At 60.0% G+C, this 13,827-nt stretch overlaps 1 protein-coding gene across 3 annotated transcripts in view; it reads right to left on the bottom strand.

Annotated features, from left to right (window-relative positions):
* PLEKHG5 (pleckstrin homology and RhoGEF domain containing G5) overlaps window positions 1-13,827 on the bottom strand; it is a 27,034-nt gene that overhangs the window by 2,833 nt on the left and 10,374 nt on the right. For all 3 annotated transcript variants that reach the window (XM_024756134.1, XM_024756132.1, XM_024756131.1), the window contains 15 exons: window positions 7,119-7,248; window positions 6,105-6,207; window positions 5,659-5,719; window positions 5,188-5,279; window positions 4,601-4,737; window positions 4,172-4,317; window positions 3,380-3,592; window positions 3,113-3,301; window positions 2,714-2,809; window positions 1,957-2,007; window positions 1,748-1,897; window positions 1,281-1,391; window positions 1,003-1,152; window positions 782-919; window positions 495-614 (listed from right to left, as the gene is read on the bottom strand). In XM_024756134.1, the coding sequence (XP_024611902.1) occupies window positions 495-614; window positions 782-919; window positions 1,003-1,152; window positions 1,281-1,391; window positions 1,748-1,897; window positions 1,957-2,007; window positions 2,714-2,809; window positions 3,113-3,301; window positions 3,380-3,592; window positions 4,172-4,317; window positions 4,601-4,737; window positions 5,188-5,279; window positions 5,659-5,719; window positions 6,105-6,207; window positions 7,119-7,161 (1,800 nt within the window). In that variant the 5' untranslated portion in view covers window positions 7,162-7,248. The remainder of the gene's footprint in view (window positions 1-494; window positions 615-781; window positions 920-1,002; window positions 1,153-1,280; window positions 1,392-1,747; window positions 1,898-1,956; window positions 2,008-2,713; window positions 2,810-3,112; window positions 3,302-3,379; window positions 3,593-4,171; window positions 4,318-4,600; window positions 4,738-5,187; window positions 5,280-5,658; window positions 5,720-6,104; window positions 6,208-7,118; window positions 7,249-13,827) is intronic.

Raw genomic sequence — 13,827 nt, 5'->3', positions numbered from 1 at the left:
TAAAATTTTACATTAAAAAGGAAAAAAAGGGGGTTTTTTTTTTTTTTTTTTTTTGCTGTATGCGGGCCTCTCACTGTTGTGGCCTCTCCCAACCACTGCGCCACCAGGGAAGCCCAGAAAGGTGGTTTTAAAATCACGCTTTGTAGGCTCCGGGTTACACAGTGCCTGAAACAGTCATAGCTCAGTAGCAAGACGCTGGGCTGTCCCTGTGCTGCTCACGGAAGGTGCCCCCTCCTTCCCACCAGGAACACATGTGGCACTGGCAAGTGGGCTAGAATGGCACCTGATGGGCTGGGACCCGGCTGCTGTATTTGTAAAGAGTAAACTGCAGCCAGATAATCACCCCTCAGACGATCACAAAAGTCACCAGTTCTTAAACTGCCACCCAGGTGACTGGGCAGCTAAGAATCACAAGCGGTCCCAAGGAAGGAGTGTTCGAAACCCACAGGGTGAGAGGGGGTGGGGCGAGGGCCCTGGGTGTGGGGTGGAGTCACCTTGCTGTCCTTCCCCTCCTTCATCCTCAGGCTCCCTTCCAGCAGCAGCTGGCGTGTCTCCTCAGGGGAGGCGCCAGGGATGGGTGCTGTCAGGTCCAAATGTAGAAATTCCTTCAGGAGCTGGGGGTTTGGGGGGGGCAGGTGCAGGAGAGGTCAGAGTCTGCCTCCTCATCTCAGCGGGGAGTCCTCCAGAGAGATTCCCAGCGTAGCCTCCCGTCTGTCTGCCAGTTTGGCCCTTCCTCGCTCCCAGCAGGGCCAGCGACCCCCGCACAGACGGAGGCGCCCACCTTGTCCACCTCGTCGTTGCTGCCCTCCACCACCTCGTAGGCGTCGATGCGGCTCACCACGGCCGCCAGCCGCTGCCTCTCCTGTCGCTGCCGCATGCACGCGTTCACGTGGTGGATGAAGCGCTCCACCGAGCCGATCTACGGGTGGGCCAGGGCAGTTCAGGTACAGGGCCGGGAGGGGCCGCAAGCCAGGGAAGGCCCCTGCCCGCCGCCCCAGTTACCATGGTGACGACGGCCTCCTTGGCGCGCGGCTCGTCGGTCTTCCTTAGCACCGACTTGAGCAGCAGCGGGTACTTGGTGAGCCGCTGGTGGGGCTTGGCCAGCATGTCGCTCAGCTTCAGCCGCTGGCACTGCTGGTGCTTCTCGGCCCACTGCGGCGGGGAGGCGGGGGCGGGGCTCATGGCAGGCCACGCCCAGCGCCAGCCCCCCCTGCACCTGCCGCCCAGGTGGGCCCACCGTCCTGTGCCCGGGCCCAGCAGCGAGCCCCACCCGCCCTCACCGTGACGTAGGCCCGGAAGAGGTCGTTGTCGCGTAGTAGGCCCCGCATGTACTCCATGCAGCCCTCCTCCTCCATGCAGTATCGGATGTAGGGCTTGAAGAGGGAGCCGAACTGGCGCAGGGCGAACAAGCACAGCACCCGTTACCGCGCACTCCCCGCGGGCTGGGCCCGGCAGGCACTCGCTCTTCCTTACTGCCTTTCGCGACCACCGCAGGGGGCAAGCTTATTATCCCTGTTTTCCACGTGAGGAAACTGAGCCTCAGCGAAAGCGATCACCCTCGGCCAGGTAGCAACGGTACACGGCCAGGTGGGGTTCACACCAGGGCAACCGATTCTGAATTTCCACGCCTCTGACCACTAAGGGTCGTTCGGGCCATAGGTCAGGGGGAGGCTGGGGTGGTGGGCAGATAGCATCGACGCCCCAGCCCCGCCTCAGCGTCCCTGCCTGCGTCCGACCCGGCCCGTACCATCTTAAAGCCTTTGAGGAAATCCCCGGGCTGCAGCAGCGCCCGCGTGCGCCGCGCCTTCTCCAGCACCGGCGCCATCACGCTGCCCCACAGCCCGCGGTGCAGCCGCGCGATCTCCGGGACGTTGCTGAACAGGCGCTCCGCCTCCACCTGTGGGTGGGTGGGAGGGACGTTTGTACTGTCCCCCCCACCCCCAGGCCCTGTCGCACCTCACACAGCAGCCCTGACTCTTGCAGATTCAGGAGGCAGCACAGGAACAGCTGTGGGGGGCAGGGAGCACTGCAGCTGGTGGGGGGGGGTCCCAGTCCCGACGCCCCACCCAGACTCTTAGGCTCCCCTCTACCCCTTCCCCATCCTGGGAGTGCCTGAGGCAGCCTGGGACAGAGAGGGTTCACGCTTTGAGAAAAGACGTTCCCCACGGCCCACCTGGGGGTGCCCCTGCCCAGGCCCCTCCTGGAGGGAAGCTCTGGGACACTGCCCTTGCAGCCACACCCGGAACTCTCTCCACCTGTGCCCTGGCTCAGTCTGGAGTTTCTGCCCGGAGGGTGCCTTCCTTGAACCCACAAGCCCAGGACAGGTGCTCCCCCAAGCACCTGTGTGTGTCGAAGTCCCTACACACAGCCCCCAGTGCCTACCCATTCTGCCTCCTCGTCTAGGGTGTGGGCTGCTGGGCACCTGGCACATAGCAGGTGTTTAGAAACAGCCGACGAAAGGATGAGTCAAAGGATGAGGTCTGTATTAATCAGCTCAACCTGGCAAACTCGTTCCAAGCCCCCTCGCAGGTTCCCCGGGGCCCCTGGGAATCATCTCCACCCCAGGGTGTGGCCCTTCTCCCACTTTCCTTCCCCTCTGTCGCTCGGCACCTCCTCCTTCTGCAAAGGCCCAAACTCTGCTCAGGGGCACCCAGAGGAGGCCACGGGGGGGAGGCGGGTAGGCGGAGTGGCTCTGGGCCCACCCCATACTCACGTTGGTGATCACCCTCAGTTTCTTAATGTAGGAGGCCTCTGTGTGCAGGAGCTCCCACACCGCCTCCTGCTGGTGGCACTGCCGCCGGGTCAGCTTCTGTGGGAAGGGCAGGGTATCTCCAGGAGCCCTCACGTGTGCCGGGATGGCCGGAGCAGGGGGAGAAGGGTGAACGGCCCTGCACGCAACCTTTTTCCCAGCTGAGACACAGAGGTCCCCCAAGTTCTGGGCCGGGCACAGTTTCACCTTGCCTGAGTTCCTCCAAAGCGGGTTAAGGGTGAGAGCAGCCTGGCAGGGCTGTCCCGTGGAACATCCTGTCGCCCTAGGAGGGGCCCCGTGGAGCAGGGGAACAACGTGCCCCTTTCCCTGAGGAGGGAGGGGAAGGCCTTGGGCGGCACCCACCTCGTGGCCATCGATGAGCTCTCGCCAGCTGTCCTCCAGCCGCAGGTAGGCGTCATCCTCGTACTCCTCTTCGTCACCTTCCTCCTCCCATGAGTCATGGTCAAAGCACAGCCTCCGGGGCAGCCTGGGCAGCCCGAAGAGGCTGTAGGCGTGCAGCTTGCCCTCCAGCTGCTCCAGCTTGGCCACCTCCTGAAAGGAGGCCTGTGGTCAGGGTCAGGGGTCAAGGCCAGCCAGCTGCCCTGCCCCAGGACCCACGGGCCCACATACCCGGCCGAAGGCGCTGGTGCTGGGGCCTGAGCTGAAGAAGCCGCTGAAGCGACTGGCCGCCCGGTTCTTCCAGCTGTCACTGCCGCCACTGCTGCTGCTGCCGCTACTGCTGCCGCTGGGCAGAGAGCAGCTGGAGGGCGCTGGGGGCTCCTGCCCAGGGATGCTCGCCTCCCCCAGGAACTCCGACATGTTCTTGCGTCGGCGGCCAGGGGCCTGGTCAGGGAGCGGGCGTCAGGGTCAGACCCCCACAGCCCCACCCCATGGTGGGTTTCCAGGACCTCCGCCAGCCTGGGAGGCAGGAGGGTCTCTGCACACCCCCGCACCCGGGGACGCCGCCTCTCCTGAGACCTACACGTGCTCTGGGGGCCGGAAGGTCCAGACAGACGCAGCCGGATCCCCCTCCCGCCTGCCGCCCCAGCCAGCAGCATGAAGCAGGTGGGGAGAACACACAGAGGCACACACACACACACTCAGACGCACTCAGCAGCCCAGGTCCAAGTGGATCCCCGACACACACTCATGAACACAACCAGTGACACACAAAGTCGCGCTCCCCACGCGATGTCTGCTTAGATACACACACATACACAGACTCCTTGGGCACAAGCAGACTCTCAGAGACGAGGCCCATCACCGTGGGGTAGGGTTAGATCCAGGGAGGGCCCCGTATCCTCAAAGCCAGCCCCATTTCCCAGAAGCGGAAAGTAAAGCCCCCAGAGCGAGCAGCGAGGCGCCTAGGTGACCTCCCCCTGGCCCCTCGCCGTCCCCAGCCCAGACACAGCCCCTCCTCACCAGGATGTCCAGGCTCTCCCGGCGGCTCTGCGGGTCCACACGCTCCTGGGTGGGGGGCCCGGCCCCGGCTGGCCGCAGGATTGGCAGACTCAGGGACTTGGAGTCCTTCACCCCCTGCTCCACCTTCCCCTCGTCCCCTGGCTTGGCTGGGGTGGCATTAGGGACAAGTAGAGGTTCTCAACGCCCAGGCCCAGTGGAGAAGGGGGCCCCAGTACCCTCTCCGCCAAGGATCCAAACCAAAGCCTGGCTGCCCTCCCCTGAAACCCCGCCCTGCCAACGCCTGGCACTGCCGCCCAGCAGAGACACCTGTATGGTAATGAGCTTGCTCAAGAGGCCATGGCCAATGGGAACCTGAGCCTGGGAAGAAGCACCCTCCCCAAGGGACCCAGCCATGCCCCAACTACCCGGCCCATCTAGTCATCTGCTCACCTTTGACCCGCAGGTAGTGTCCCCCGAACCTGTAGGCCTCAAAGGTGAGGGACAGGGGTGTGTTGGACTGGTCCAGGTAGATATCCACTTTGCCCAGCGCAATGCCCTTCCTTTCAAATACTGGCAGCAGCACCTCCCTGCCCGGGACCGGAGGTGCGCGTGTGCTGGGGGCAGTCACGTGAACCTCCACCCTGTCCCCAGTGCCACCCCGCCCGCCCAAAGGGAAAGGGAGACACCCAGGGGATCACACACAGGTCCGTGCGCACACACACACCTGTCCACAGAGGTTCACGCTCCTGCGTGTGTCTACACACGAGACAACACGCCACTGCCCTCACACGTTCACGTCTGCACACCAGGGCAGACAGACACCGTTGCGTGTCCGTCGACACCCGTTCACCCCCGCAGGACTAGGCCACGCGCAGGGGCTGGGACACAAACACGGCACCCAGGCCCTCACTGCACACGGGTGGGGTGCCCACAGTTGGGGAACATGCTTGTTCACAGGCCACCACACAGACACACACAGTCACACCTGCAGGAGGCCACACCTGCCCCCCAGCCCCATTCTCCCCACCAAGCCCTACCCCAGCGACTTCTTCTTCATGGCTGGTACGATCTCTGTCTCAATATCCACGTTCAGGTCAAATTTCAGCGTGAAACACTCCTTGCTTGGGTCCTGACAGGACAGGGGGTCTCAGTTCTGCACCCCTCGCCCCCTAGCCTCCCCACCCCAGGGTTCCGGATGGGAGCCCCAGCAGGGAAGTGAACGCAGGGATCTCCCAGCCCTCTTCCGTCCCAGGGAGGCACCCAGCATCCCTCCGTGGAGGCAGGGGCTGCTGGAGCATCCCCCACCTGGGCTAAGGTAAGCAGGGCTGGGCTACAGGGCTGGGTGGCAAGGGAGGGACACGTTCACTCCCTGGTGAGTGAACCAGGGACAAGTTCCCTCCCTGGTCCTGGAACTTAGAGCAGCCGGGCCCAGCCTTGGGAACGGAGGAAAGGGCCCGGGACGGGCAGAGGCTGTGGGCGCCTGCTCTGCCAGCCAGGGGGCTCCTTACATCTGTGTGTCTCCTCCAGGCTTTCTTCTTGGAGAGCTTCAGGCCTGTGCTCTTCCGGTCCCTGCAAGGAAGCCGGTGAGGGCAGAGGTTGGAGGCGTGGGTGGGCGCTCACCAGGGCGGGATATGGGCGGGCCCCAGCTGGCTGCCCACCCCTTGCTGGCCCTAGGACAACCAGGTAACTCAGGTTCGCTCAGGCAAGCCAGGACTCACGAGGGGCTGTTCGCCCTCTGGTGGCCGACCTGGGAGTCACACCCAGCGGTACCTCGTCAGGTAGAGTCTGATCCCAGAAGCCCTGGAGGCTCACCCTCCAGGAATCCGGGCAGCAGCAGGGGCCAGGCGGGGTCTCCAGTCAGCTCTGCTGAAGCCTCTGGTCCCTGGCTCTGTGATCTGAGACCCAGCCTTGGGACCCCCCGGGTGTCTGCCGTGCCCACCAACCCCTCACCTACCCCTTGCCATCCACAGAGCTCTCTTCCTCCTCCTCTATGTCCACTGCAGGGCTGGTGCGCGGGGGGCATGACCGGGTGGACACATTCCGAGCCAGGACAGAGCCTTCGGTGTAAAGTGGGAGTGGGGTTGTGCCCGCTCCCCCCCTGGCCCCCTCCTTAGCCTCCCAACACAACCGACTCCAGAGGGACCAGGGCCTGCTACCGACCTTCGGACCCCACCCCAAACTAGCCAGGGCCCCTCAGTTCTGTGAGGAGAGGGACTCAGTCACTGCTTATCATTATCCACCCCCAGACTCAAAAAGACACAAGGGCCCTGGGATGACACCCCAGGTGATGCCCTGCCCCCAGTACAAGTCTGCCTCCGTTTACCCATCTATTAAACAGGGATAAAGAAGCCCTGCCTCTGGGATTGTTGCAGGAAGGAACAAAAGTCCATGGCTCTTTCTTGCAGGCGTCCCCTCCCCCACCACACCCAAAGTCCTAGGAGGCCCTGGCAGAGGGGACGAGTCCTTTGGTCCCTCTGACCAGCTGGGAAAGTAGACCAGAGCCACCCCAGCACAGTCAGTTGGCAGTAGGCCGGGGCCAGGTCCCTTTTCAGCAGGAGGGGTTTCTTGTTTCCTGCTGCAAGTTCCTTCCGACCTGCCCATCCCCACTCCACCCCTCTGCTCACTGGCTGCCTGGCTGGAGAATCTGCCCAGAGATCCCCTGCCCTGAGGACAAGAGGGCAGGGACAGAGGCGGGGGCAGCTGTGAGAGGTGCAGACCCATCGAGAAGGACCCGGCACCTGGTGGAGACAGACCTGCCTTCGAGCTGGGCCGGTCCCTAGCTTTTTGTCTTGTTAAAAAACTTGTGGAACAAAAGGGACGGAACAAAAGGGACGGCAGTGGACTTGGGTTTCATCGTTTACAGTCAACTCGTGTCCTTCTGATGGCCCTGTCGTGATGCCGACAGTTAGCAGGCCACTGTGCCCCCAGGCAGGGAGCTCTAGGGGCTGGGCGCCCTCCCCGTGCTCACCTTGGGGGGGCAGGTCGAAGCGGACGTGCCCATCATAATGCATGGCACCGTGGAACTTGCTGTCACAGGCCTCGCAGAGGCTGAGGGGGCCCCGGCGGTGCAGCTGCTGGCAGTCGGCGTGGTGGCATATCTGTGAGGGGAAGGATGGGGGGGTGGGGTGGACCCAGACCACTGCAGTACACAGGGCTCCTGGCCCCTATGGGGGCGACTCTTCAGGTCCGACCATCCACGCCCCACAGAGTGCCCGTCAAACGCTTCCCGAGCGCCTACTAGGTGTCCATTCTGGGAGATACAGAGAAAGCAAAGCCCTGCCCGCAAGGAACACGATACCAAAGGGGAGACTTCAAGTAGGTAACCACGAGGCGGGTGCTCCCAGGGCCTCTTCCGGAGCGCACGCAGAAAGGGCACCAAAAAGTGGAGCTGGGCCTGGCAGCTGGTTTGCCCAACTCAGTGTCTGAAACAGAATACCTCCCCCTCCTCCCTGCCCAGGGCCTCTGCCCTCGATTCTATGACCTGTGTGGCCCCCGAACAGCTGACCCCACCTGGATTTCTAAGTTAGGGTGTGAAGGGGACTATGGAGGATTCAGGGAATGCTGTTGGCTTCTGGGTGCCTATGTGGTACCCAAGGCCCGTCGCTTAGTGACAGGATCCCAGACTTACCCAATCGCCCCAGGCTACTCTCATCCCCACCACCATGGATGACGGGCCTATCTTCTCCATCCCCCAACCCTCCCTAACTGACTCCCCACCAACCCGACTGCCTACTTTTCTAGGGAAACAGAAGGCATCAGAAGGCGGTCCATGAGCTCCTACCACCACATCCACCCCCCTGCCCCGGGCTACAGGGGCTTTGCCCTGCTCCAATCCCAGGCCAGTTTTCCACCGAAACCCCCCTCTCCAGCCTAAGAACCAGGACCCCGCTCAGCATTCATCCCTCTGACTGGATCATTCCCACGGGCAAACCAACCTGTTTCTCTCCTTCCCTTTACAGCTAAACTCACCCCTTCCTGGTCTTTCCTCCCATTACCCTCTAGTTTCTTTCTCCCTGAATTTTTGTTTCAAAATATTTCAAACCTACAGAAAGTCATAAGAATAGTACAATGACATCCACACACCCTTCTGGCTTCCCCAGTTGTTCACATTTGCCACACTGGCTCATGACCCCCCTTCCCCTGGGGAGGAAATCATGACACCACCTGAGAACACAGACCTGCTCATGCAAAACCACAACACAACGGTCACACTTGGGAAACTGAGCAATGATACTTAGCCCACCTAGAGTCTACCTTGGCATTTTCCCAACTGTCTAAATAATGTCCTTTATAGATTTTTTTTCCCACATGGGATCCAATCAAGGTTCACATGTACATTTGGTTTTGTCTGTTTATCCCTTTAAGAATAAATGCCCGGGGACTTCCCCGGTGGCGCAGTGGATAAGACTCCACGCTCCCAATGCAGGGGGCCCGGGTTTGATCCCTGGTCAGGGAACTAGATCCCACATGCATGCCTCACCTAGGACTTCCCTGGTGGTCTAGTGGTTGAGAATCCGCCTTCCAATGCAGGGGACGCGGGTTCGATCCCTGGTCAGGGAACTAAGATCCCACATGCTGCAGGGCAACTAAGCCGGCATGCCACAACTGAGACCCGATGAGCCAAAAATAAATAAATAAATAAATATTTTTAAAAAAAGAATGAACGCCCTAGTTTTTTTCCCCTGTCTTTCATGACACTGATATATTTGAAGCAGCCAGGCCAGCTGGCAGAAAGGTCCTCCACGTGGACTTGTCTGGAGGTCTGGGGTAGTTTCAGGCTGAGCATTTGGGCCAGGATGCCAGAGGGTGGACTGTGTCCTCCTCAGCGTGCCCTGGTGTCAGGTCACCTGGGGATCTCGCTGTACTTTGTAAAGTCGCATTCTCTCTTTGTAATGAGGAAGTCATCTTGGGGTGACACTTTGAGATACCCTGCTCCCCAGCAATCGCACACTCCAGGGCTTTAGCCCTTGTTGATGGCTTTTGCCTAAATCAATTACTACTACGATGGCTGCAATTGGAGATTTTCTAATTCTTCCATTTTCCCTCAGACCCTCTCCCATCAAGCTTTGGCCCCCTCCCCAACTCACTCTTCTCAGGTCCCCAATGATGTCCACGTTTCTGAGTCCTCTCGTCTGTTCTCCCAGGACCCAGCATTTGACACAGGTGGTCTCTTGGGAACCATTTCTTCCTCGGCCCCCAGGACCCGTGCTCTGCTGGTTCCCTCCCCTCTCAGTCCCCTTGCCTGCTTCCTGCTCTCACACCATCCGTGGACCCCTTCTCATTTTATCCACATCCACCCTCCAGTGACTCAGTCACTCTCATGGGGAGGGCTCCCACAGTGAACTCTCCAGTCGGGACCAAGCATCTCAAACTTAAAACGTCTGCACAGGGACTTCCCTAGTGGCGCAGTGGTTAAGAATCCACCTGCCAATGGAGACCCGGTCCAGGAGGATCCCACGCGCCTCGGAGCAACTAAGCCCATGCGCCACAACTACCGAGCCTGCGCTCTAGAGCCCACGAGCCACAACTACTGAGCCCGCAAGCCACAACTACTGAAGCCCACACGCCTAGAGCCCATGCTCCGCAACAAGAGAAACCACCGCGATGAGAAGCTCGCACACTGCAACAAGGAGTAGCTCCCGCTCGCGTAGAACTAGAGGAAGCCCATGCACAGCAACGAAAACCCAACCCAGACAAAAATAAATACATTTATTAAAAACATAAAACGTCTGCATGAGCTCCTGAACTTTTTTCCACGCAGCACCGTCCATCTCAATTACTAGCAACGCCTTCCGGGGGGTGGTGATGTTATGGGTTGAATTGTGTCCCTCAAAAAGACAGGTTCAGTCCTAACCCCCAGCACCACAGAACGTGACCTTATTGGAAAGATGGGCATTGCAGATGTCATTCGTTAAGTTGAGGTCAAACTGGGGTATGCAGTCATACAGCATAGAGTATGGAGTAACCGTATGACTACTGTCCTTAAAAGAAGAGAAGAGACACAGAGATGGGACACCCAGGGAGGAGGCCATGTGACAATGGAGGCAGCAACGAGACTGATGCACCTACAAGCCAAGGAATACTGAGGAGCTCCTAGACGTGCCAGAAGCTGTAAGAAGCAAGGGCGGATCCTACCCTGGAGCCTTCAGTGGGAGCACGGCCTGCCCACGCCTTAATTTCAGACTTCTGGCCTCAGAACTGAGAGAACAAGCTTCTGTTGCTCTAAAGCCACCCTGATCTGTTACGGCAGCCCCAGGAAAAGAATACATCAGGCCAAACACCTTGGGGACACCCATGATCTTTCTGTTACTCCCCCACTCGGGCAAACACTTCTCCGGGCTCCACCCGCAGATATGAAATCCGTAGCTTCAACCCGGCCACCCTCTCCAGGCTACCTCAGGCCCCAGCCCCCAGGGCCTCTTAGCGGGGTGACAAGGCCTCAGAGCTGTTCTCCCTGCTCCCGCCCTTGACCCCAGTCTGCTCTCCGTGAGCGGCCACAGTGGACCCAGGTCAAAGAGGAGTCACACGTACCTCCTCAAAACCCCGCAGCGGCTGCCCATCTCCTGCTGAGGCTGGTGACCTCAGGGGCCTCCGGTCCTGCTCTCCCATCCTGGCTCTGTCCACCGCGCCCACCAGCCTCCCGCCTTCCGATGTGCTTCTTCGGACATGCTCCACCGCTGAGCCTGGGCTTCTGCTAATCCCCCAGCCTGAAATGCTTTTCCTCAGATGCTGAGATAACCAACCAGCCGCCTCCCTTCCTGCAGACCTTCACTCACAAGTCCTCGTCTCACCCTTCTAAGGTTTCATTCCTCTGCACTCCCGGTCACCTCCTCCACCCCGCCGCCTTTCTCTCCTGCAGGCTTCCCACTGGTGGACAGTCCGCGCGCTTCACTTTGTTGCCTCCACACCGCCAGCACTACAAGGACAGCAATTTTGGCCCATTGGGCTGGCTGCCTGGTCGCCAGTCCTAGCCGCTCAATAAATACTGGTTCAATTATTAAGTAGCATGATGGAGGATCACTGGAGATCTTGGCTGGAGAGAGTCCGATCAGAGATTTTCAAGATGACAGACAGGCTGAGGATGGGTTAGACAGCAGAGAAAGTGGCCCAAGAGAGGAGGAAAGAGGGAGCTGAAAAAGTCTGATCATTGATAACATGGTCCTCATGTGCCTGGGGCTGCACTGGGGGAATCCTCATCCCAGAAGGTGGGGGCTACGATTGTCTGTACTTTACAGATGAGGAAAGTGAGGCTCAGAGTGGTTAAGTAACTTGTCTAAGGTCACACAGCCAGTGGAGTCAGGGTATGTAGCTTCAGAGCCCACGTTTTCACCACATTCACACCGTCTCTTGGGTAGTGGAGAAGGGAGCGAGGAGTCGGGGAGGCTGGCTTCGGGCCAGCCTGGGGGGCTAAGGAGACAAGAGGAAATCAGTTACGTTGAATAGCTTTACGGTTGATGTTTTGGCTCTTGTGTCCCTTCCACTCCTCCATCACACAGAAAGGGAACACGGACACAGAAATGACAGCTGGCAGGAGGCGCACTACAGAAGCCACTTGCTCCAGGGGGGTCTGGTTTCTGGGGGGCTGGACCCTGGGCATTATGGCCCATATTCCCGATGGCAGCCTGAGCACCAGGCGCCCCACACTTCCACACCCTTCTTGAGGGGTCTTCAAGTGTGTTCTCGGGGCTGGAGGCCAGGGTGAGGGGCACTCTAAGCAGAGCAGCTGTTTCTATCTTCACTTGATCTACTGCTAAAATGTGAGGACTCCCCTGGCGATCCAGTGATTAAGACTCCGCGCTTCCACTGCCGGGGGCACGGGTTCAATCCCTGGTCGGGGAACTAAGATCCTGCACACTGCGTGGTGTGGCCAAAAGACTAAACAAACAAACCAAAACATTTTTTTTTTTTTTTTTTTTTGCGGTACGCGGGCCTCTCACTGTTGTGGCCTCTCCCGCTGCGGAGCACAGGCTCCGGACGTGCAGGCCCAGCGGCCATGGCTCACGGGCCCAGCCGCTCCGCGGCATGTGGGATCTTCCCGGACCGGGGCACGAACCCGTGTCCCCTGCATCGGCAGGCGGACTCTCAACCACTGCGCCACCACGGAAGCCCCCAAAACATTTTTTAAAAAGTGTGAAAACCCCTATTCTCCTCCATGGCTCTGCCCCCCACCCTCTGGCATCCCCGGGGCACTTCTGACACAGGGCCTAGCTTTGCAGATGCTGGGACCCACGGCCGTGAGCATCACCTCTTGACAACAAATCTGGGGAAAGCACTTGTCTTTTCCTCCCAGGAGTCCCACAGCCTGCTAGCTCGGCAGCCCTCTTACCCTCTGTGTCCAGCCTGGCAGCCAGGCTGGCACAGGTGCCCCCCTGACCCCTTCCAGGCCTCTCGCCATTTCCCTGACAGCTTCATTCTTCTGGTTCCAGGCTTGGCATTGGGCAGTGGGACTGCGGACCTACCAGCTGCCCAGGCCCTGGTCTCCTGCCTGGACATGGCAGGAGCCATGCTAGGTTGTAAGGGTTTGGGGCGGGGGGGGCGGTCTCTGGGACCCTTCCAGCCCAAGTCCCTGGTTCTGTGCCACAATTTCATTTTTAAACCAATCCAGTATATAGATGGCAGATTTCACAAAGATTCACTCTTTAAGGCAGATTTAGCATTCAACAAATATTTATCAAGCACCTACTATGTACCCTGCCCTGCAAAGACACTGGGCTGGAGAGACTCGGGAATATTCATTTCCCAGCACCGTGGTGGGCCTTGTTTAACTCCGCCACAGCTTCTCCTTCTCCTCTTGCTACTACTATTACTACCAGACACTAATGCTAATAATAACGACGGGAACCCAGCTGATGGCTGACCCTCTCTGCTCCCATCCTCCCAGCAGTCCCCAGGCTCAGGGACACCAGGGGCGATGTGAGTCAGGCCCAGGATCTGAAGCAGGTGAGTATTCAGCAGGTGTGGTTGAGGATGAAGTTCCGAGAACCCCCCTCGGGCGGGCAGAGCCCACACTGTTTGCTCCCCACCCCTTCTCTCACCTCCATCCCCTCCAGGGTTGGGGGTCTCCCCAGCACTATAGCAGGGCAGCCCCTTCCCAAAGCCAGATTCTTGGGCCTCTCCTCTCAGACCCAGGGTCTACTCCCCACCTCCTTGCTGCCCACCACGCCCACCCTCTGAGGGTAACAGCACCCTGGCCAGCCAGAGACGGATAGCAGGGTCCAGGACCAAAAGTCCCCAGGACTCAGCCAGAGAGGGGCGAGCCCACCAGATGGAACAGCCAGGTCACGCTGCATCTCCACAGGCAAAGAATGGACCACAATTTTACAAATAACGGGGGGCCGAGCCCTTTGGGGATCATGGTCTAGGCTGATCCCCACAGGGATGGGGGCACAAGAAGTCAGTCTTCCCAGTCACACCAGGGTGTTGGCCAGAGGCAGGAGTAGGAGGGGTGTGGGCAGGGCCTGGGCAGAGGAAGGAAAGGGGGAGGGGTGGCCCAGTCCAGGGCCTGGGACCCACAGGTGTGTCCGGAGTCAGCCCCAGACACAAAAGGCCAGGCGCTGGCGGTCTCCTCCGCTGCCGGCACCCTTGGTGCCGGGGTGGGGGACACATCCCAGGCTCCCAGCCCCTCATCGCCCCCCGCACCCCCGCGGTGTGCACCCGGGGCAGGGGTCTCGGCAGCC

The sequence above is a fragment of the Neophocaena asiaeorientalis genome, unplaced genomic scaffold (assembly GCF_003031525.2).
Source record: "Neophocaena asiaeorientalis asiaeorientalis breed wild unplaced genomic scaffold, Neophocaena_asiaeorientalis_V1.1 scaffold1247, whole genome shotgun sequence".
Classification (NCBI taxonomy): Eukaryota; Metazoa; Chordata; class Mammalia; order Artiodactyla; family Phocoenidae; genus Neophocaena; species Neophocaena asiaeorientalis.
Note: the sequence above shows the minus strand (reverse complement) of the source record. Positions and strands in the feature narration are given on the sequence as shown.